The 25,492-nt window shown below is 40.6% G+C and overlaps 1 protein-coding gene across 1 annotated transcript in view; it reads left to right on the plus strand.

Moving 5' to 3' along the window:
* The window catches only part of CLMN (calmin), a 1,136,927-nt gene that overhangs the window by 1,049,831 nt on the left and 61,604 nt on the right, over positions 1-25,492 (plus strand). Inside the window, exon 14 of the mRNA XM_044073600.1 lies at positions 19,688-19,745. Within this exon, the coding sequence (XP_043929535.1) occupies positions 19,688-19,745 (58 nt within the window). The remainder of the gene's footprint in view (positions 1-19,687; positions 19,746-25,492) is intronic.

The following is a 25,492-nucleotide window of genomic DNA, read 5'->3' on the forward strand; positions in this document are numbered from 1 at the left end:
TGATAAAGGCAAAGCCAAAGACAAAGGCGAAGACTTCTTCTAAATCAAAGACTCCAGCCCAGGTCTCTTCTGATCTGGGACCCAAATCTCAGAAACAGCTGCTTAAAATGGCGGAGGACTTAATAACCATGATTAGGGGTTCACATCCCCCTCCAGACAAAAGGCCAAGGCAAGAATTGGATTATGAATCCTCTGATCAGGCATCTGTTTCTTCAGTGTCTTCCTCTGAACAGGAATATACTTCCCCTTCTTATGAGGATTCTGATGCTGAGGAATCCATTCCATCAGCTTCTCTCCCTGAGGATTTTTCTTTTGGGAAAACTTTACATGACATGAGGGAACATTTTCACTGGGAAGGACAGGAGTACTCTGAATCTAAGAGAAGGCTTAGGGATTTCCTTCTTCTTCCCCAACATAGACCCCTGGCAATTCCTCCTATTTTGGATACTGTGGATGATGCCTTTTCTGAGGCTAATTTAACTCCTGACTCCTTTCCTCCAGCCCCTGCTAAGCCTGACAGATATTACAGGGTCCCTGACTCCCACCAGTTTCTTTACAAAAATCCTACTGCTGATCCAGAAACCATTTCTCAGGGTCCTAAGGGTGCTAAGGCCGCCTCTGCTAAAAACCCTGTTCCGTCAGATAAGGATTCTAGAGCTTTGGAGAGATGGGGCAAAAAAGTGTACACTTCTGCTACTTTATCTATTAGGGCTTTAAATTGTCAATTTCATATGCTAAAATATCAGCAATTTCTGCTGTCTGTTATGAAACAAAAGCTAGGTACCATTTCTGCATGTGCAGATAATAAGGAATTACATGACTTGATGCATGCTACTGAGCAAGTGGGGAAGCATGGCTTACACTGTGGTTTTGATGCCTTGGAGGCTTCATGCAGGGCGGCTGCCACTGGCACAGTCATTAGAAGGTATGCTTGGTTAAAGGAACAAAACTTACCTGATCAAGTGAAAGCAAAGTTACTGGATGCTCCTGTTCAGCATAATGTTTTGTTTGGGTCTAAGGCTGAAGAGGTGATAAAGAAAATGGAGGATAAGGCAAAATCCATGCAAACGGTTAAGGATTTCTTACAAGTTCAGCCCCCAAGATTTAGCAGAAATTGGCCAACTAAAAATTGGTCCTTTCCCAGCTCGGACAGGCCTCAGAGGGGTAGATATAGGTGCTCCAGAGGGAGGGCCCAAGCACAGACCTAGACAGTGGAGTGCTTCCACCCCCAGGGGTGGAGAGGACAGACCTCAATCTTATAGAAAACAGGCTCAATGACTCCCCCTGCATGGCTCCAGGAACTTCTCTCCTGGAAGCCCCTCTAGGAGGAAAACTCTCTCTTTTTCAACAAAATTGGACTTACATAACCCAAGACAAGTGGGTTCTGGATGTAGTTTCAAGAGGTTACAAATTCCACTTTCATACCTTGCCAAGACCAAACGGATGGCCAGACCTAACAAAACAGGCAGATGGGCAGAGGCATTAAACTAGGTGGGAACCCTCATGGCTATGAGGGCCATAGAAATGGTTCCACAATCAGAGACGGGGCAAGGCTTTTACTCAAGGCTCTTTCTAGTTCCCAGAAAACAAAATTCATGGAGACCCATCCTGGATCTGTCAGTCTTAAATACTTTCCTGGAGATACCAAAGTTCAAGATGCTTACTCTGCAGCAGCTCCTGCCAATGTTGAGCAAAAATGCATGGATGGTGACATTGGATTTAAAGGAGGCTTACCTACACATCCCTATCAGACAGGAGTGCAGAAAATACCTCAGGTTCAAGGCCAGCTCGAAACATTACCAATTATCTGCGCTGCCCTTTGGCTTGTCTAATGCGCCCAGGGTCTTCACCAAGTGCCTGGCACCAGTAGTAGCTTATTGCAGACTCAAGGGAATTCAAATTTACCCTTATATGGATGACTGCCTTATTCAAGCAGACAGCAAGGATGTCTTACTCCAGCACCTGGAATTTGTTCAAAATCTACTCAAGTACCTGGGATTCACTGTGAACATAAAAAAGTCAAATTTGACACCCGCACAACAGATAACATTTCTGGGTGCTCTTCTAAACACAACAACCCAGATGGCATTTCTGACATCTGAAAAACAACTACAGCTGGCTTCAACTTTCAAAACCTTGGCATTAATGTCTCGGCTAACTGCAAGGAAATTCCTGCAAGCTTTGGGTTACATGGCCTCCTGAATCCTTCTCATACCATATGCAAGACTACATATGAGAAAAATACAATGGTACCTAAAAAGTGTATGGTCCCAGCATTGCCACAGTCTAGACACACAGATTGCTGTCTTGCCTTGCCTACAAAAGGTATTCCATTGGTGGACCATGGCATGTCTTCACAACAAAGGGAAAGCCTTCAGTCTGCCTCTAGCCAGCCAAGTGTTAACCACGGACACTTCAGATTACGCATGGGGAGCCCACTTGCAGGGGAAAGGCCTGCAAGGTTTTTGGACAGAGGATCAGAAGCACCTACATATCAATTTAAAATAGATGTTAGCTGTACAGAATGCCCTCTTGGCTTTCAGGGATCTTCTACAGCCAGGACAACTACTGATATGGACAGACAACACCACAGTTATGTGGTACATAAATAAGCAAGGGGGTTCACACTCCTACCCCCTTTGCAGACTAGCCATGACTCTATGGAACACAGCTCTAGGTTGCAAAGTGGATCTACAAGCTCAGTTCCTGCCAGGGAAACAAAATATTCTGAGCAGGAACCTGTCAGACCCACATGAGTGGATGCTAGACACCCAAATATTCAAGATGATTACAGAAGCCTGGGGCTGCCCGGACATAGATCTGTTTGCATCCCCCCTCATCCACCAGTTACAGTTTTTTTGCTCAAGGACATTTCACAAACTAGCATGGAAAGTGGATGCTCTCTCATTCAGTTGGAGGAACCTCTCGGGGTATGCTTTTCCTCCACTACCTCTTCTTCCATAGGTGTTATTAAAGATCAAGCAGGACAAACCCAAGATGATTTTACTGGCCCCAAATTGGCCTCGTCAATTTTGGTACTCAACACTGATGAATCTATCCCAGGAGCCTCCTTGGATTCTACCTCGGATTCCAAATCTTTTGTCCCAACACCAGGGCCAGGTTCTGCACTCTCATATCAAAACTCTCAGCCTGGCATAGTCAGGGTCTATGATTAATCCTACCCTTCCCAAACAGATCATGGATGTCATCTTAGAAGCCAGACGGCCTAGCACTAGAAAATCCTATGCAGGTAAATGGAAGAGATTTTGCACCTGGATGCATGCTCAGGATTTGGATCCTCTCATTCCTAATATCCCATTGATTTTACATTACCTGACAGACATGCTACATAAGGGTTTATCCTTCTACTCCATAAAAATACATGCCTCAGCTATCTCTGCACATTACAATACAGATCCTCCAATCTTTTCGCATCCACTTCTGAAACAATATCTCAGAGGAGCAAATAATTTAAGGCCCCCTAGGACACCACCCATACCTGCCTGGGACCTCAACTATGTTCTGGAAAAACTCACTCTGCCTCCTTTTGAGCCTGCTGCCACATCTGATATTAAGTATTTATCATGGAAGACAGCTATCCTACTGGCTTTGACTTCAGCCAGGAGAGTCTCGGAGTTACAAGCACTCATGGCTGTGGAACCATATATTATTTTTCATCAAGATAGGGTGTCTTTAAGGACTAATCCTACTTTCATGCGTAAAGTGGTTTCCAAAGTTGCTTTAAATCAAACTATTCACCTGCCAACTTTTTTCACTAATCCACAAAATAAGGGGGAAAGGATCTTGCATTCCTTGGATGTACACAGGCAACTTCATTTTTACCTGGACAGAACCAAGGATATCAGGAAAACAGAGCAACTGTTTATTTCTTATGCAACAAATTCACAAGGCAAAGCTATTTCAAAACAGACCATTTCTAAATGGATTGCTCATGGAATCAGATTTTGTTACTCTCATCATGGAAAGCAAATCCCAGGAAAAATTAGGACTCACTCTACCAGAGCTGCTTCTACTTCAGCTGCCTTTCTCAGGGGAGTACCTACCAAAGATATTTTGGAAGCTGCAACTTGGAGTTCAGTGCATACTTTCTCTAAGCACTATAATCTCCCTCTTTACTCTAAGTCTAGGGCAGGCTTTGCTTCTGCAGTCTTGCAGGGCCTTCTAGCCGCCCCTTCTACTCTATAACCAGCACCCTTTATCTCAGCTATGGGATTCAACCCTACAGTGATGACTGCAACAGTGAAACACGATGAACATCGTACAGTTGTGTACACTTACCATAAATGTAGATGTTTGAGTGTCTTCACTGTTGCAGTCTGGGTTACCCACCCTCCTGTCCCCTCTTATACTTTCATTAGTGTGGTTTCCTACTTCACCCTTCTTCTAAGGTGTATTTGCTACAGGGTATGGGGTTTGTTGTATGTTACATTTTTGTTTTACTATTAGCCTTCACTTTTGGGCACCTGACATCTGGGGCAAGAAAAACTGGAGAACATGGCGTCGGCTGGCAGCTTTGTACTCCTGGTGCTCTGACGTCAGGGAGCATGACTGAACAGCCGACGCCGGACCCAAACTTTGGGATTCTGGCTGACCGAGGGCTGCCTGCCGGCAGGAAGAACCCTTAAGTGATGACTGCAACAGTGAAGACACTCGAACATCTACATTTATGTTAAGTGTACACAACTGTACTTTTTACTGACCTCCATACCCTGCTTTTGAACTCCATTTACTTTATAGCTAGCATTTAAGTATTGCCTCCCATATGCATATTTTAGCACCCATAAATTATTTTATTTTGTGCCTGATGAAACTGTAAAAAATGTGCCTTACAATGGAAGATTTAAATTACAGTTTTTGCTACATTTTTAGCACCTACACACTAAGTATGCATTATAAAACTTCAAGCATGTGTGTTGTTACCAGCAGACTTTTGATACTTCTTACCACGTATGACTAAACCTTATGCCATTAATTAACCCGACATCTGAGTTTAGTGTATGCTGTACTTCCATTTATTTTATATATATTTTTTACTAGTTTTGATAGTTTCCTACACTTACAGTGCTAATTATATGCTTCACTAAATAATATATATATATATATATATATATATATATATATATATATATATGTGTGTGTGTGTCTATATCAGATGATCGAAATTCATACGGTCGAGGCCAGATGATCAAATTTCTGAAAACTCACACAGCAAAAAAAACATAAAAATCTACCTTTTTTATGTTTTTGCAAGGGGCCCACAACTCCTGAAATTTTATACACCAACTCTGAGATTGCACTACATTGAGGAAAAGGGTAAATTTCCTGATCCACATTGCACCGCAATCTCCATTCAGAAGCTTTGAGTTTTCAAAAACTTGATTATATGGTCTCAACCATATGAAGTTTGAGTTTCTGAAAACTCCCTCAACTGATGGGACCCCCCCCCACACACACACACACACACACACACACACATATATATATATATATATATATATATATATATATATATATATATATATATATATATATATATATATATATATGTGTGTGTGTGTTTGTGTGTAGGTATATAAACATTCAAAAAACTTATTCCTGTTGTTCAATGCTCATGTGTGGAAAGATAAAAATAAATTGGTATTAACCAGGTATCCAAAAAATTATTCCAACATAAGAATATCTCCTTTCCATAATATAAAACTTTCATCCAGAAATCTGGTGTAAAAATGAACATATTGAAAGTATTTGGAATTAAAATCATACTATAATCATGTCCATTAAGTCGCAAACTATACAACTCTCATTCCTAGCCATGTGGTTTGCATCAAAAAGCAATTCAGTAAAATAAACCCATTCCTGTTTGCTGGAGTATCACTGTAAATAAATTGTTTACTTTAGCTGTAATAAATTCAAGCTATCATTTATTACTGTAGTCCTTCACAAAACTAACAAATGTCATGAGTCATGAAGGATTTGTGGAAATATACATTATACATCCTTGATCTTCCCATCCAGATAAATTGCCAAGCATTACGTTTCTTACTGCTCCTAGGAGAAATTATAGGCCACAATGAAGGATTTTTTTTGTCGTTATGAATTTTAGGTATTCCAAAAATAATTTAATTTTTGGCTTCTTTACCTCCAGAAATTTATATATATATTTTTTACTGTCTCACCTGACTAATAAGTCATAAAAAATGCATCACTTATCCTTGCTTTGTTCTCAGATGTAGTGAAACAAAATGTGTCCTCATGTAACAAACTAAACCTTGTGCAACTATGCATAAAGGAGTCTGTAATAGCCAACCCCCTTGCCATGTTTCATTATGCGTACATAGGTTCATAGGTTGTGGTACTAGGCTATCAGCCCTAGGGCCTATACAAGCGTAGCCTTAACAATTCCCTGGCTATTTCTTCCCACACTATTTACTTCCCTGGACCCCTGTCTAGCAGGGCAACTGACGTGATCCCTGGGGTGAATTTCCTTTCTCCCATCCAATTGTCAAGGTTCCTTTTGAAGAGGGCCAAAGAGGCACTCTGCTTGACATGTATGGGCAATCTATTCCAGTCTGGGGAGTCTCTGGGTCTGGAACCTATCCCTCCAGCATGTTTTGTTTATTGTGATGACAAGGTTTAGATCCCTGGAGCGCGTTGCTCTGAGGGATTGAGATTTCTTTAAGTGTAGCATGTCCAACAGCTCTGGGTTTGACATGGCATTGTATGTTAAGCAGAGACTGACTCTAAGTAGACGATATGTGACAGAGTATCGCTGGAGTTTTTTAAGGCAGTCATCATAGGGCATCTGCTTTAGGCCTGTGATTCTTTTAGTGAGGTATTTCTGTGGCCTTTCCAGTTGTTGCAGATGTCTTGAGAGGTACATACCAAATGGGGCGTTGTATTCTATAATGGGTCTAATGAGAGATGAGCACAGTGGGAGAATGACATCCTTTTTTCTGGATGAAAAGCCCTTAGTGATGAGGTGTGCCACATAGAAGGATTTCCTGACTGTTGTGGCGATGTGGTTATCGAAAGTTAGACCACTGTCCACCTGTGTCACTAAGTCTCTTATCGCACTTTCGGTGTTTAGTGTACTGCCACCTATATGGTAATTCACGGATACATGTTTTTTCCCAAAGGGGATAACTATACATTTCTTGGCATTGAGCTTGAGCCCATGGCTCTGGCACCAAGCATCTGTTTCTGTAAAGCCCTTTTGTAGAGTATCCACATCATTTGGGGATTCAGTAATGGCTCCCAGTTTGCAGTCATCTGCGAACTTTGTTAGCCAGAGTCCCTTAGTGTTGGCCTGTACTTCAGAGAAGTAGATGCCAAACAAGAGCGGTCCCAGGACTGAACCCTGAGGTACTCTACTTGTCACTTGTCTGGAACTGGATTTGGAGATGGCTACTTTTGCAGTGTGGGTTCTATCAGTAAGCCAGTTAGCAACCCATTGGGTGACGTAGGAATTAATGCCCAGCTTAGTAAGTTTATCTATGATTCCAGCGTGGGGGATGGTGTCAAAGGCCTTGGCAATGTCTAGATATGCTGTGTGGACCACCTTACCCTTGTCCATGGCTCTGTAGACTGATTCGAAGAAGTCAATCAGGTTCAGGAGACAAGATCGGCCCTTCACGAACCCAAACTGGGTGGGGTCCAGTGTTTGAAGGTTGCTAATGTCTTTGTTTATAAGTTCCATGATAATACGCTTCATGGCCTTGCAGATAAGGCTTGTCAGACTGATGGGATGGTAGTTTCTGTGATCCAAGGTGGATCCCCCTTTTTGGAGTGGGATAACTGTAGCTCTGCACCACTCATTGGGCACAAAACCTGAGGTGAGGCTATGATTAAACATGACACTTAGGTGAGGTGCCAGTTCATATTGTAGTTCATGTAGTACACAGCCCAGGATGTCATCTGGTCCCATGGATGCTGTATTCTTAGCTTTGGAGAGTGCGTTTTTTACCTGTGTGGCCGTTATTACCAGAATTTGGCAATCTTCCGGTATTGAGATGGGCCATTTAGGGGGTGAGAGGGGGGTGAAGTTGGCACTGAATCGATCTGCCAGTATATTGGCAATATCCTTGGGATCAGTATAATTAATGCCATTCTGTTTTAGCTCAGAGCAGATCTGAGCATTGCCATTTAGATTCTTGACATAGTTATAGAATACCTTGTGGTTGTTTTTGGAATCTTTGGCAATTTTTATTTTTGTAACTAGCTTTGGAGGAGTTTATGAGGGATCTCAGTTTCTTACTGAGGCTTGTAAGGGAGTTTTTTGCATCCTGGGATCTTCCTCTTTTCTGCAACAGTTTCTTCCTTTTGTTGTAAAGTTTGTTTATGGCAGGGGACCACCAAATTGGCTTCCTTTTTTGGATGAGAGCATCTTGGTTCTATTTGGGATGGCATGATTCATGCATGAGTGGATGTGCTCATACAGTGCTTTAGTGTAGGATTCAGCAGTTGAACTTTCAGTTCCCGCCTGCATGGGTATCATGAAGTTTGTCACTTCTGACTTGAGTAGCATGAAGTTGGCTTTGGAGAAGTTTTTTATGGAGGTTTCCTTACTGAGGGGTGGGGTTGGGATGTGGATGCTAAGGGTGATTAGCTTATGGTCATACCTGACTAAAGAAGGGGGGACCATAGGTGTGGAGCATCGATTTCCCATGTTGGTAATGACCAGGTCTAGGATATTAGAACCCCTGGTGGGACTATGGATTAGTTGATCCAGGGTGTTGGAATTTATGAATTCCAAGAACCATTGGGCAAAGGTTTTGGTACATGAGTAGTTTTCCCAGTTAATGGCAGGGTAGTTGAAGTCACCCAGTATTAGGGTGTTTGGTCGTATCTTAATATTTTCCAGTATATTTAGAAAGGTGTAGTGAGAATCTTGGGGCATGGTGGGGGATCTGTAGCAAGCTACAATTTGGATTGCAGTCTTACCTAGTGTTAGTTGCACCTGGAGAATTTCAGATGCATTGTGTTGGGCAACTAGCCTAGTGGTGTGAATATCCTTGGTGAATATGGACACTCCTCCACCTTTAGTGTTTCGGTCCTGGTTTGGTGGCCGAAAAGTGTGGTAAGAGTTGTAGCTTGGTACTGCAGGGATGCTCTCTGGAGCCTTGGACCAGGTCTCAGTTACTGCACAGATAGATATGTTCTCCATTTTTAGGAGTGCCTCAAGAGAGTGCATTTTGAGGTTTAGACTTCTAGCATTGAGTAGCATTACCTTCAGATTTTGCATGCTTGTACCTGTTACAGTGGTGATTTTGTCCTTTGAACTTTGCCTAAAAAAGGCATTATAGGGGTGGCAAGAGCCTTAGCCAGTAACCTGAATCCCAGGGGTGACAGGTGCAGACCATCTCTGGCAAAGCATCGTGGTCTGTTGATCATGTCCTCCCAGGCAGACAGATACTGGATCCCTTTGAATGACACCAGAAGCTTAGCCAATTGTTGAAGTCAATCATTTTGTCCTTATATTGTGGTATCATTCTGGGCAAAGGCAGGATGCTACTCAGGGCTAGGGTCATACCTGCCTGGGCCACATGATCCGAGAGCTCTTCCATGTCTGTTTTCATGTAGTCCTGGGAGGTATGTCACAAGTCATTGACTCCAACATGGACAATGGCAGAGTCATATTTGTACTTGTTGTGGAGTGACTTGAGTGCATGCGTTATGTGGCGGATCCTGGCACCCCGACAGGCAGCTGACTTTAATTTTCTCCTTGTTCAACCTGGTGAGTGGGACATCAGTGTGCCGGACTATGGAGTCACCTATGACTAAAGTGTTAGGTACATTGTCTTGCCTTAGGGGCTGTTGCTGGGTGGCACACTGGTGTTGTGAACATTGAGATCACCAATGAAAAGAAAGTTCATCCATAACCATACTCCCCTCCTGAGTCAATTTGAGAAAATATTTTTTTTTTCTCTTTCTTCAAGGTTTGTATATGTAACTGAACACATTGTTCAAACATGACAAAAATGGGAGGCAAGGGCAGATTGAAAAGACTGCGTCACTGCAAGCCAGTAATTTTTTCTCTGTTAAATGTGAAGTAGGTAAATAACTTCCCTGAATATAATATCACTTCTTTCAACATTTGACTAATACACAAATGCTACCACTAGGGTTGCCACCTTTTAGCAAGGGCAAAGTGGGAGATGGGGTGTGGTCAATATGATAGGGGTGTGGCCAACATGATGCTGGCCACACCCCCAACACATCACCAGAGTTGTTAAAGGAGATGCAGTATTAGTTATGGATACAACATTGTGACATTACAGCATACTGAAAACTCATACCATTTAAATGAAGTGAACTATTACTGCAAAAACACACATTACTCAGTTGTAACAGTAAATAAACTTTAAAGGAATAAAAAACACACCAAGAACTGGCTTGAAAAACACTGGCATGCGAAAGAACTGGCTCGAAAAACATTGGCGCATGAAAGAACTGGCTCATAAAACATTGGCATGAGAAAGAACTGGCTCGAAAAACATTGGCATGAGAAAGAACTGGCTTGAAAAACATTGGCACACGAAAGAACTGGCTCGAAAAACATTGGCACATGAAAGAACTGGCTCGAAAAACATTGGCACATGAAAGAACTGGCTCGAAAAACATTGACACACGAAAGAACTGGCTTGAAAAACATTGGCACTTGAAAGAACTGGCTTGAAAAACATTGGCACTTGAAAGAACTGGCTCAAAATACATTGGCATGCGAAAGAACCGAGGAATGGAGCAGAAAAGAATTATTACAAACAGGTAGTAGGGGGCATTTTGGCCATTGAAAACTAACATTAACACAGCTTGTAGAAAATGAAATGCATTATTTCTATCACCGAACATGCCCACCTCACCCCACCCCTCAAGAAAAGAAAGTTAACTGCATTCACTGAACCAAAAAACACTAAAATGAATGAGATTGCACAGTGGATACCATAGACCTGATTTAGCTTTTGACCACAGCAGTTAAAAGAAATGTATGGCACTAATTTACACAGCGCAATGATCTATTAATGAACATGCCCAACAGCAGCACTGGTCGTAATCGGATTATAATGAAAACAGTACATAAGTTTATTGAAGACATCACTAAAACACAAAATACAAACTTTGCTACTTATAAAAGCAAACTACCCTGTAACAACAACATGGTTTAGCACAGTCGCAAATACATTGCATTAACTTCTGAGCATGCAGACACAAAAAAAAAACAGGAAAAAGTTCGTAAACATTTTAACTTTTAAAAATACTTCTTGCAAGAGAAGTAATATAAACTACAATGTACAGCAGACTCCATGGGCTCCTTTTACCTCAAAACATAGAAATTAAGAGTAATTTACCCACCACAGCAATGCAATAAACAGGCCCAAGCAAAAGCAGCACACCCATATTCACATTACAAGCAAAGCAGTACATTTAACCTTATTAAAATGCATAATAAATTAAATGCGCACATTTACAAATATAAATGAAAACAATCTTGAAACAGCTTCGGCAAGTTGGCAACATGTACCTACTAGAGTAATAAATGCACTAGATTAACTGTTAACATTCTCCCTCAAAAGGTAGACTTGTACCACATACACATTAACTTGCAAGAACTAACAGGAAAATTTACCCAAACAGTATATCCTAACTTCTGGAAAACAGCATTAAATTGCACACACTTCCATACAAAAAAGTGCAAACTATGCTCGAACATTTTCTATCTGCAAACAGATAATACCCAGAAAAAGCTACGACAATAGAAATACATCACACTAAATTTATATTTCACTGCCCCCCACCAGAAATAAACAACTTCTATACACAGTTCAGCCATTTAAAAGTAATGCTTCCAAATCATACCCCCAAGAATAATAACAATTACATATACATTCAGGTTTTATACCTTTAAAAAATACTACTCAAAAATCTCAAAATAACCACTGCACAGATTTAAATACTGCATACTACATCCCCATCTACCTCTAAACATTAAAAACTTAAATAAAGCACAATATTCCCATTTTAAATAACTAAAGCCACAAAATGTTATTATGTACTTATACCACTATCACAGTTTTTGTTGGGCTAGCTTGCTTCCTTCCTGCTGGAATGGCTCAAGTGGCTGGGCTGGCTGGCAGGCTCCCTTGCTGGCTAGCAGGCTCCCTCCCTTGCAGGCTGGCTGTCTTCTTTGCTTGCTTGCTGGCTGGCTGGCTGTCTTCTTTGCTTGCTGGCTGGCTGGCTGGCTTGCTGGCTGGCTGGCTGGCTGGCTTGCTGGCGAAGTAGAATTTGCAGATCTTTTTCGTTCGCAGCTGTAGAGCTTAGTGCTCTACAGCTGCGACCTTTATTGGGCTCCACTTAGTAAATCCTCGCCCCCTCCAGTCCCTGCAGCCAATTGCTGTTGCATTACACCACCCGGACCTAGCAGGGAATCCATCTAACTGCAGGTCCAGGTGGTGACGTAGCTGCATTGCCGTGGAAAAACCGGAAGTATTTTAGGTTTTTCCACTGCAATTGAATAAGCGATCGGGGAAACCGGGACTTTTAAAGTCCCACTCTTGGTGAATGTGAGAAGCGGGATGAGAGGGCTCAACCCATGATTGTCCTGCTGACAACGGGATGGGTGGCAACTGTAGCTACCACTGCAAAACTGGCTCAGATGGTCCTAGGCCATAAAGACTCCCAAAATACCACAAAGACAAATCAAGTAAAAACTCTTTTTATTTGTAGTACAAAAGGAATAAGCACTTTTAATGTGTATTTTAACATGCGGTTGTTAATATGTTTTTTTTAATTGAAAAAAGATTTTTTATTATACTAATATGGTACAAGTTATTTATGTTGTAATGTACCTATTTCTTTAAGTAGTTAGAGTTTTTACTTAATACATCACTTCCTTTTACCTCACTTTTACATCTATATAAAAACTTGCAATGCTATTTTATTGTTGAATCTGATGAAGTCCTGTTAAGCAGGATGAAAGTGCTTATTCCTTTTGTACTAGAAATAAAGTAAGTTTTTATTTGATTTTTCGTTGTGGTATTTTGGGAATCTTTATGGCCTAGGACCATCTGAGCCAGTTTTGCAGTGGTAGTGTTTGTGTATTTGTTACCTTAACTACTGCACTCTGAAATTTGGACTTATAACATTTGACTATTTGCCATTCTTGCTAGTAAAAAAGTAAATCATTTATTAAACAGTTCTGCATGTGTTTTTGTTTATAGTGAAGTCACTAAAGTTGTTTTACAGTCTGCATCATTTGATTACACGTTGTCCATATTAAAGTCCAAACACATACATTATAACTGTACTTTACCAGCCTGTTTCATGACATTGTCCGTTCTGTTCCCATTTGGTCTGTATGAATAGAGCCCATGCTTCATTCGATAGTCCTTTTTCTGTGTTAACCATTGTGATCTCCTTAACTGTGGCTTTTCAAAAATAATCTTGTTGTTGATCCACCTGTTCGAATTCATCTAGTTATATCTAAGAAAGATCTACTATTGTCATTATTATTATTATTATCAGTCTGTGGGATACCTTTAGCCTTTTTTGTGCATCATGTGAGTGGCACGTCTTGGCCCACAGAAGCTTTACCTTTGAAAATAGGGCAGGATGACCTGTTGCTGTAATCTCTTTTTCTTTCCAATTTCTTAACTTCTAGCTTCATAACCTGGAATACAGATCGTTCCATCTTGTTAAAACGTTACTGTATCTTATAGGTGGAAAAAATCATAGGTTCATAGGTTGGTATTAGGCTATCAGCCCTAGGGCCTATACAAGCCTAGCCATAACAATTCCCTGGCTATTTCTTCCCACACTATTTACTTCCCTGGACCCCTGTCTAGCAGGGCGACTGACGTGATCCCCGGGGTGAATTTCCTTTCTCCCATCCAATCGTCAAGGTTCCTTTTGAAGAGGGCCAAAGAGGCACTCTGCTTGACATGTATGGGCAATCTATTCCAGAGTCTAGAGAGTCACTGGGTCAGGAACCTATCCCTCCAGCATGTTTTGTTTATTGTGATGACAACGTTTAGATCCCTGGAGCATGTGCCTCTGAGGGATTGGGATTTCTTTAAGTGTAGCATGCCCAACAGCTCTGGGTTTGACATGGCCTTGTATGTTAAGCAGAGATCGCCTCTGAGTAGACGATATGCGACAGAGTATAGCTGGAGTTTTTTAAGGCGGTCAGCGTAGGGCATCTGCTTTAGGCCTGTGATTCTTTTAGTGAGGTATTTCTGCGGCCTTTCCAGTTGTTGCAGATGTCTTGAGAGGTACATACCAAATGGGGCATTGTATTCTATAATGGGTCTAATGAGGGATGAGTACAGTGGGACAATGACCTCCTTTTTTCTGGATGAAAAGCCCTTAGTGATGAGGTGTGCCACATATAAGGATTTCCTGACTGTTGTGGCAATGTGGTTATCGAATTCTGTATAATTTTCTTCTTCATATCCATTAATTCACTTTTCAAAGTTTCAAATGACTTAGCATTATGCTTTATCAAATTTCCAAAAACTCATACCCTGTCTTGTCAAAAAATGAAACCAGGTCTTGATGTAACAGAGTGTCGGCAGCCACCCAGTTAGGATATTTGAATATACATAGGCCCCTGCAGTACTGTATTTTGCAATATACTTTCTTTTAAGAAAATGTAAATGTGTAGAGATTTGTATCGCCAAAGCTTCCTTTTGAGTCAGTGGGCTGTAACGTGTGTCAATAAACTTAGAAAATATTGGTGCAGTCTCTTAACAGTTTTCCAATTTGAAATCCATATTGGAATCAACCATTGACTGTGATTTACCAGATAAAGTCACCCGTGGTCTATTTACCTTTCTTTCTGACTGAATTACCTCAGGATATGTCCTGGTACAATGAGAACCGTCAGTCACTTGTCCATGTTTTCCTTTACTGACATTTCAGTCTGGTACCCATCACTGGGGACAACTTAGTGTGATAGTTGTAAAATCAGACAGATCAAGTCAATCGTGACTGCTCTTGGTTAGAGAAGTCAGTAGACTTAATTTGTTACTGGACTTTATGTGACCTGCTTTCTGTAACATAGTAACAAGTTAGACGTCACACATGTATCCGAGAGGGAGTGTCATATCTAACCCACCAAGAACACACTAGTGTTTAAAACTGAGATCCTAACTTGGAATAAAAGTAAAGCCAAGAGAAACTACACAGACCTGGTATTGTTCAACTCAGTTAAATGCTTATTTGCAAAACAAACTTAGTGAATGGATAAATGCTCCTTACAATGTTCATTTTTTTTGTACATGTAAGAAAAATAACCTGCATTTCTTCAAAAAAGATTTTCCTCTGTGCTGACAAGTAATGAATGTTATAGTAGCTTGTCACATACATATTCCAGTAAGCTACTCAGTATTAGGAGTGCAACATTACTAACTTTGCAACGGAAAATGTGTAAGGGGCAGAAAAGTCTCATGATAAAACAGACATTATTAAGTGATAATGAACTATACTTAATGAAGCCTTGTATGTTTCAGAAGGTTGTAAGCACATTTTCAGTATTTTACAGAAAAGCAACATCACTTGTAATTATCACTGGCCAAGATCTGCTACTTTTTCAAGATCTTTCAAGGTTGACTGTCTTTGCCAAACGTACCTCTCATCTGCCTGTTTTTGCAGAATGTTCCAGATTTCACTGCATATTTTTACCCTCTTATTTGCTTTTTTTTGAGGATTATAGGCAGTCAATAATGGCAAACGTTACACTTTCCTACTTGCTGTTCATTCCAAGCATACTGATGCAAAACCAAGTGTTCTGTTAATGGTTTAAGTGAATTAGAGCAATATTTAAAATGGCTCCTGATTTTTGGGCCGTTGTCCCATGATTCTACCATTATTATATCATTTGTCCAGAATTCCTGAGCAAATAAGTTAAAACCTTAAGTTACGAAGTATAGCAGTAGTGAGTTCCATTCCTATATCACGTTAGAGTTCATGAACAGGCATTGCGTAGACAGTCTGATAAATAGACATGCTGCTGTTGCCTAGAACATTCTTTTCAGTAGAGACAGATAATCACACTAGACTAAGGCTGCCTTAAGCTTACAGAAGACTTCTTGGTTACAGAGTAGGTCTTTGTTTGGTCTTAGTTACCTACAACTTAAAAACAGTTACATCCTAAGCACAGTTGTTTCCTCACCACTGACTGTAGTTCCCTCCATACAGAACAATCCCTCCATTAACATATCTGAGTAAGGACTAGTTATTTCTACTTTTGTGCATTACTGTTCCACCATCTCAGTCTGCACCGTGCCTGCTTTGAATGAAGTATTTAAGAATTTGTCTCACTGATCCCTACATCTTACTGCCAATTACATTTCAGGCATTTGATAAGGTTTATCTAACTGACTTGTGTTTCAGAAAAGCATAATCAAGCTGGCACTTGATAAAATGTTTTTTTTTTTTGGGCTGTCACTCACCTCCACTTAATTAATATAATTATCTCTGGTTTCTTACTAGGAAAGAGCACTACAGATGCGATGCTTGCTCTGAGAGTGTTGATGGAGAAGTACAGAGAAGGTCAGAAGGAGTTGCATTGTGTCTTTGTGGATTTAGAGAAAGCATATGACAGAGTGCCTAGAGAGGAGTAGTGGTATTGTATGAGGACGTCGGGAGTGTCAGAGAAGTATGTAAGAGTGGTACAGCATATGTACGAGGGTAGTGTGACAGCAGTGAGGTCTGCGGTGGGAGTGACGGATGTGTTTAAGGTAGAGGTGGGATTACATCAAGGATCAGCTCTGAGCCCTTTCTTATTTGCAATGGTGATGGACAGGTTGACAGACGAGATCAGACAGGAGTCCCCGTGGACTATGATGTTTGCAGATGACATTGTGATCTGTAGTGAGAGTAGGGAACAGGTGGAGCATTCCCTGGAGAGGTGGAGATATGCTCTAGAGAGAAGAGGAATGAAGGTCAGCAGGACTAAGACAGAATATATGTGTGTGTGAATGAGAGGGAGGATAGAGGAATGGTGAGGATGCAGGGAGTAGAGGTGGCGAAGGTGGATGAGTTTAAATACTTGGGATCAACAGTTCAGAGTAATGGTGAGTGTGGAAGAGAGGTGAAGAAGAGAGTACAGGCAGGATGGAGTAGGTGGAGAAGAGTGTCAGGAGTGATTTGTGACAGACGAGTACCAGTAAGAGTGAAAGGGAAGGTCTACAAGAGGATAGTGAGACCAGCTATGTTATACGGTTTGGAGACAGTGGCATTGACAATAAGGCAGGAGTCAGAGCTTGATGTGGCAGAGTTGAAGATGTTAAGATTTGCACTGGGTGTGACGAGGATGGACAGGATTAGGAATATGTATATTAGAGGGTCAGCCCAGGTTGGAAGGTTTGGAGACAAAGCCAGAGAGGCAAGATTACGTTGGTTTGGACATGTGCTGAGGAGGGATGCAGAGTATATTGTGAAAAAGATGCTAAGGATGAAGCTGCCAGGTAACAGGAAAAGAGGAAGGCCTAAGGTAAGGTTTATGGATGTGGTTAGAGAGGACATGCAGGTGATGGGTGTGACAGAGCAAGATGCAGAGGACAGGAAGAAACGGAAACAGTTGATCTGCTGTGGCAACCCCTAACGGGAGCAGCTGAAAGAAGAAGAAGAAGATCTCTGAGGTCACAAAACATATGGGTAATTTATAAAAACTATCTGCAAGTGCTGTTTCACTTGGTGTGTTTTTCAGACCAAGTTTTGCTGAAATGTGCCTCAGTCGGCAAGCAAATACCAGATAAAGCCTCCACAGCAAGCTGCCTGTAACTGGGTCTTCCTTCCCTCCCACTAGTGGCCAGTAAACTTGTCAACTGTCTGAGAATGCAGGTTTACTTAAATATTTTCTGAATCACACAGCATAGAACTAATGCTGGATTAGCTCATAAGCTAGAATGGTTACCAGTCCACCTATTTTAGTGTGATTATTTTTCAGTTGGAGTTGGCTCAGCATATTGGACATGAAAGAACCAATTCCATTGGCATAGAGAGATGAACCTGACTGTGACCCAGATGAACTGGGCTCAAGTACTGGCTCATATGCCTCTTGAAGGTGGCATGGGGGAATAAAGGAATGGCAGGGTTTGGCAGGTGCTTCTCTCTCTTCAGGAGAGGATTTACAGCATATGTCTAGGTATTCATTCCCACAGTAGACTCCCCAAAAGACAGCAGAGTTCATGCAGAGGCTCTAGTTTAGACATAGTAAGGCCTTACTGAGTCTAATTATGGTGGCTGCCAAAAAAGCAGTTACTAGAAAATGGGAATTCAAGTCTATACATGCTGTACTAGAAGTAGTGAATATAGTAACAGAGGTAAAAAACTAGAAATGGGATCTTTAAAAAAGGACAGGAGCAAATTACACAGAAAAACTGGAAATTGTGGAAACAATACATGCAGAGTAACATTTTGGAGGAGGAATGAGGTTTAAAAGAAGGCAGGATTTGAATGGACTATGTAATGTTTGACTGACAGTGACTGGTTTATAAGTGATGTGCAATGTTTGCAACTAAAAATGAGATTTGTTCTCGTTTATGGAAATGAATGATTGCTTATGTTATAAGTGATAATTTAATAAAGATGTTTCTTGTTTTAAAGATAAAAATAAGTAACATTTTCCCAGGTATTGCCCTGTTACTCAAAATAAATAAATAAAAACAATGTGCTGAAAAACATTGTTTTCACTTTTGTTGGCATGGTTGTCATGTATTTGTAATGTATAGATTATTTAAAAGTGAAACATTTTCTGTGTCCCACGAGAGAGAGAGTGTGTGTGTGTATGTGTGTGTGTGTTTTATCTTTGTGTATGAGCTAGTACTCTGTTGCAATAGCTGTTTCTGAAAGTGACAAATGAGTCTGAACACAAAATTATCACTCCTGTTATGACGAAGTGTTGCACTAGTTACTTGGGTATGAGAAATACATCAGGTTTCTAAAAGCTTTTCAGTTCTGTCACTGAATTGACTAAAGGTCTTATATGTGATTGTCTGCCCAAATACATTTGTAACCTAGGGCGTCATTTTGTTTAGTTGTTCCAAATGTTATCCACATGCCTGCTGACCTTGCTTCGTTAAAATCATAGCAGTGACCTTGAAAAAAACATTGTAAAAAAAAGTCACAAAAAAGGAGCAATTTAAATTTTTTGTATTTATTTTCTTTATTTACATTGTATTGACCTGGTTAGTTCCACTAGTCCAGTGGTCTCTCTTCTGTGGAGACTCACAGTGGTATTCATACTGGCGAGGGAAATTTGCCATGGCACTGAGTGATTTACCTTCTACCTTTTGATAGGTGTCACCTAAGCTACCACCAACTCAGGCAGATTAAAAATTCTTATGCTTCAAAATAGAAGGTTTTCAAAATGTAGAAACCATGCAGTCAATAGTAGCAGATTTTTTTTATAGTAATTGTTCCATTATTTATTATCACATATAACCTAAAAGATGTTTAGCTTTATGATGAAAATCAGTAAATCTTGGAGGACCAAGGCTACATTTGAGCACAAATTTCATAGCACTATGCATAAATCATAGCAGTTGAGAAGTATTTATCTACTTTGTTCATTTTTCCAAACCATTTCCCTTTGTGCAGTAGCTTGTCTTAATCACAACTGTACACTGTATACTGTTACAAGCACTAAAACATTGTGCTTTTATTACAGAACAAACAGCGATGTGGACAGTAATCAGAACACCTCTCTCAAATGTGCCAATGACAAGGTTAGTAGACTGTTTGTAAAACTTGTAAGAAATCATGTTTCATTTTCTTTTGAGGGTGTATTATTGCTTTGTTTGACCCTGAAGTCAGAAGATAGCCTATATGGCATCTAAAATTAGCATCAACTCATGTTTTGTTTATACCTCACCATATTTTGATAGTATTTGAATCTTTAATATTGATGCAAATTGCTTTTAATTTTATTTCTTGACCTTGATTATAAATTAAATAAAGGTATTCCTTCTTGTCAAACAAACAACATTGCAGCTCACAGTGCTATAACAAGACTGTGGAAGGCAGAGTTACAAAGCAGTACTGTATAGCTGACTTATTACGGGCTGACAGGAGATGATCATGGAGCTGTAAAATTCACCATCTGATGTTTTGCTGTCTTCCTTTTGGGAAGAGTCTGTGTAAGTTTAGTACTTGGGTACCACTTCCCCACCAGGAGGAATATTCAGACTGTAATGTTTGGGAAGGGTACTCATATTTGGTGCATCTGAGAATAATTCAGAATAGTATTTGCCACTGAAATAATCAACTGTGAGTCAACAAGTGGACTTGTACGTGGGTGTCTGCTCAAACAGATTTGTAGCCTACTCTTATTGCATAATCCCAGTTCTAGGGAATAAAAGGTGCAAATAGTGAAGATCTGCTTCTTTATCTAACCGTTCTGTACCTTTGCAGTGTGCATTATATCTAGATATGCATTCTGGAAAAAGGAGAAAGGCTTTTTTACCTGATAACTCTCCGTGAATAAAAACACTGAATCAGGAAGAAGACAGGATGGTTGTAGTTACTGAATGCTGGGTAATGAAGGTGCTGCTCTTGTCAGACAAGATAATGAGCTGTTTTAAAATGCACAGTAACATGAATTCATTTTCTAAATCTTATGTTAGTAGTACCCAGCAATGGTGAGAAATTTCCAGTTTTATTTCACACTATGTAACTGTTGTCTCCATTATAATTTAACATATTGCAGGCTGTCTGCTTGATAACATTTCAGTTCAAGAAATATACATGGAATGGGACGGTTTATTTACCGTGCTAACAATGATTGTGTGCTCATCTGGTTGATGACTCTGCAAAAGCCCATCTATTCAGGAGCAGCTGACAGGACAGTTCTTTCAGAGCTTGTTTAATAACGGTTTCCAAGGTTTGATGACCTCAGCAGTAATTAAGAGATGGATAAAAGGGTCTCCTTTACATATAGCATGATTTCTATAAGCTTTGTTCAGTTATCTGCTTATGACTGAGTAGGCCTCAATGGATTCATGTTCAGTATATCATGCCATGTGATTGTCAACATGCACAGAAGGTTCTGGAATCAGATTTTATAGGAAGCAGATGAAAATGTTTACATGGTTAGAGTTGACATTTTGGCCAGCACACCTGCTTAAGTGGAGCACCATTTTTTTTTCAGGAAACTAGGCAGGATGCTGATGCAGCAGCCAGGCAACAGCTAGCATTTCAACCATGACTAAAAGAATAAGGTGTGTGTGTCACCCATTTAGAAGAGCTGACATTAGATGCATGCTTTGCTGTAGTATGTCTGATAGGCCTCATTTTGCTTCAGATGAAATATTTTTGTTTGGTAGTTCACTGGCAGATGGAAATCTGAGCAGTGCCTAATGGCTTTTTTCTTATCATTGTTCTCTGTTTACTAATGGCATCTTGAGAGGTTTCCTGTCATTAACTCAACACACAGGTGGTCGAGTCCACCTCCGTGAGTCACACATTGTGAATGTTGGAATGTCGAAAACCAACATTAATGACTGTCTGAACTTGTCTCCCTTCTGGACTCATGATAACACTTGTTTCTGGGTCCATAGCAGTAGGGAGTTTAGAGATTCGGTGTTTGTGTCGGGTATTTGGTATTCCACTTTCACAGAACGGTTTTGGGCATTGGTGGCCACTGCCACCTGTGTGTCAATGTAATGATAGTAAACTATCTAGAGATGTATTACTGATAGGGAGCACAAGCATTCCTAGTAAAACAAGTCAAGAAAAGTACAGTGTCATTTCAAACACTGACTGGGTGATCTGCAGTGTTTATAAATACAGTTAATGACAGATAATATCTGCTCTTGTAAATATTTAACAGAAGATCAGAGGTGCATCAGGTTTAACCAGGTGATTGTAGCCATCTTCTAACCAACTGCCCTAGCTCAGACCCTCCTTCCACCTGCCCTGGTCACTCTGAAGTCCATCATCTGACTTAAATTCTGCCACTCTCTCTAGCTAGACATTTCATTAACCTTCCATCTTTACCTAAATTATGTTTACACAACTCTGATGTGACCCTCTTCCCTCTAATTGCCATTTTACCCCTCTCAGTCAGTACTGGATTATGATCCTTATGGATTAGGATCTGAAACTTGCAATGTGCCTGTTTATTCAGATCACATTGAAAAAAGCAGACACAAAGACTACAACAGAGTAGTCAGAGTAAAACTTATCTTAAATTGGTCTAAAGACACACACAGATGGAATGTTCAAGTTATTTGTACAAGGCATAAATTCACAACTCATAATGTGAAACACAACACAACTCCACAACCACCACTCCACAAAGGGGGAGCCACCACTGATCCTGGGAACTATTACCCTATTAGCCTGATGAGCCTGGTCTGCAAGGCCATGGAACATATCATCATGGAACTCATAAACAAAGACATTGGTAACCTCCAAACTCTGGATCCCACCCAATTCGGGGTTGTGAAAGGCAGATCATGCCTTCTGAACCTGATTGACTTCTTTGAGGCAGTCACCAAAGCTGTAGAAGAGGGTAAGGTGGTTCACACAGCCTATCTTGACCTCGCCAAGGCTTTTGACACCATTCCCCATTCTGGAATTATAGCTAAACTCACTAAACTAGGTTTAAATCCCTACGTCACAAGATGGGTTGCCAACTGACTCACTGACAGAACCTACACAGTAAAAGCTGCAGACTCCAAATCTGACCTCAAACCAGTGGCAAGTGGAGTACCACAGGGTTCAGTCCTGGGACCTCTCCTGTTTGGTATCTACTTCTCTGAAGTACAGGCTAACACAGAATGCCTCTAGCTAACGAAGTTTGCAGATGACTGCAAACTAGGAGCCATAGTCAAGTCCCCAAATGATGTGGACATCCTACAGAAGGGCCTCGCTGAGACAGATGCCTGGAGTCAGAGCCATGGCCTCAAGCTCAATGCCAAAAAGTACATTGTCATCCCCTTTGGTAAAAACTCTGTACCCATGAACTACCACATTGGCAGCAATCTACTTAACACTGAATGTGTGATAAGAGACCTTGGGAACCAGGTGGACAGTAGTCTCTCCTTTGATAGCCACATCACCACAGTAGTCTGGAAGTCCTTCTATGTGGCACACCTCATCATAAAAGGGTTCTCATCCAGGAAAAAGAGGTCATTGTTCCCCTCTGCTTGAGAATTAGACCCATTATAGAGTACAATGCCCCTTTTGGAATGTACCTCACAAGACATCTGCAGCAGCTGGAAAGGCCACAGAAGTACCTCATAAAGAGGATTACTGGCCTCAAACAAATGCCCTACACTGACCATCTCAAAAAACTCCAGCTTTACACCGTAGCATATTGCCTACTCCGAGGTGATCTCTGCCTAACATATAAAGCTGTGTCAAACCCAGGGCTGCTGGACATGCTACACCTAAAGAAATCCCAATCCCTCCAAGCTACACACTATAGGGACCTAAACCTTGTTACCAAAATGAATAGGACATGCTGGAGGGATAAATTCCTGTCCCAGAGACTTCCCATACTCTGGAACAGGCTACCCATGTATGTCAAGCAAAGTTCTTCATTAGCACTCTTAAAGAAAAATCTTGAGTGGATGGGAAATAGGAAATACACCCCGGGGATCACTTCTGTGTCTCTGCTCGACAGTGGCACTGGAAAATAACTTTCTTGGGTGGCATAAGCCAGGGAACCTTGTTTGCTATGCTTACGTAGGCCCTTGGGCCAATAGCCTAGTACCTACCTATGAACCTATAACGGGAAAACAAAAACAACCATTCGGAAGTTTGATTTGTAGATAAATTGAAACTAGCTATTTGAGTCAAGTGTGACATTGTAGTAGTCAGAAGTGACCATCGGAGACTTGCTGAGTCTGTAACATAACCATTTCAGGTATGCTTCAACCAAAGGCATTTCTTAAAGATCATGTGCAAACTTACAAAATCAAAGTAGCCTCTCTGTTCTCAAAATGCATTTCTTCAGTAGTTGCTTACCTTGGTTGTCTTTCTGTCATTGAACTTTACATTCTGATATTTCTTTATAAGGAAGATCTCTTCAAAAAAATACCCTCCATAACCATAACGTGCTCCACCATAACTGATTATTCTGCAGGAATTTTTCTTCTTTGCTGACATCACATTGGTGGTCAGTAGAGTCCGTTACCTAGTCAGCAAGAGGGAGAAAGGCATACAAAGAGAGGATTTTCAGATTGGAGCAGTTTTACTTGTATTTGTTGTCTAATTTTCAATTTTAAGGTTAGTTGCATATTGTATATTAATGCAGTCTTCAATCCCCAGTGCATTCTGCATTCCTTTTATGTGAAAACAAATGCAAAGGCTCCTTTTGCTTCAGTGCCGCATAAGCACATTATGTGCAGCATAAAGTCCATAACTCTTAATTGTCTCTGATTTTGCATAATGTCAGTGAATCTTGCCTTTCATCTGTGCATAACTTTTGCAGAAAGACCTTGATTATGCCTCATGTTTTTACCCTGTCAACTCCACCCCGATAAAAGTTTTGATTTTCTAGTAAATTATTTAGGATTACAGTCAGACACTAATGGTAGATATTAGAGTTTCATAGATTATAGTTCACTTTGCTTGGAAATGCATGCTAATGCAAAACCTCTTCCATTAATAAATAGACATATTGCACTCAGCGCATGTGCAGCATTACCGTATTACTTAATTACAAAAAAAAAAAAAAAAAAGCAAAGTAAAGAGGCCCATTCTAGTAGTGCAGGAAGGGTAGGAGTGATCTAACTTTGCATCATCAAAGTGACAAGCATGATGCAAAGATAGCCAAAGTCTGAAAACAGGAAGTAACAGTGAAATTAAACAAAAGCGTATCTAGTAGATTAGATTTGCAGCATTGGAAGCCATGCTGTCATCCCACAAGAAAGAGAAAGACTGGAGATATGTGCAAAAATGGTTGCACATTATCTTTAAAGTGTACAGCCGTACTCATACACTTACCTTATAGAATACTGCATGTTGTACCTCCAGTGCATGCTGCATTTCCTTGCTGTTCATTCCTCTTTTAGGGTGCAAACCTTAAGATAAAATATTTTATGTTTTATTTTTACTTCTGTAAAGTCTTCAAAAAGTTCATTAAGCTTTGCCCTCTGTGGTGTCAATGGAGGGAGTACTTGCAGGAGTGTCCTTAGACTTAAATGGTCACATCACAGCACATGCAAGGGGCTTGTACATTAAAGTTTATGAACGCATCCCACTCAAGCCCTCGAGTGACATCTGTGACAGACACAGTAGAATTATGTGGGAGAGGGTACTTAAAATGTATGTAGCTTTTTTATTAATAAATTAGCCGCATAATTTTACTCATATATGGTGGAAAACACATTGTTGCACTTAAGCTACAAAGTGTTGAAATGCATACCAACTGTGCAGTTGTACACTTTAGCATAACTACACACCCAATAATAGAATAATTCCAAAAAGTACCAAATTCTGTCTCAGCAGTAATTGTTTTTCAGTG

This window comes from Protopterus annectens, chromosome 6.part0 (assembly GCF_019279795.1).
Source record: "Protopterus annectens isolate FY-2018-M chromosome 6.part0, PAN1.0, whole genome shotgun sequence".
NCBI classification, from domain to species: Eukaryota; Metazoa; Chordata; order Ceratodontiformes; family Protopteridae; genus Protopterus; species Protopterus annectens.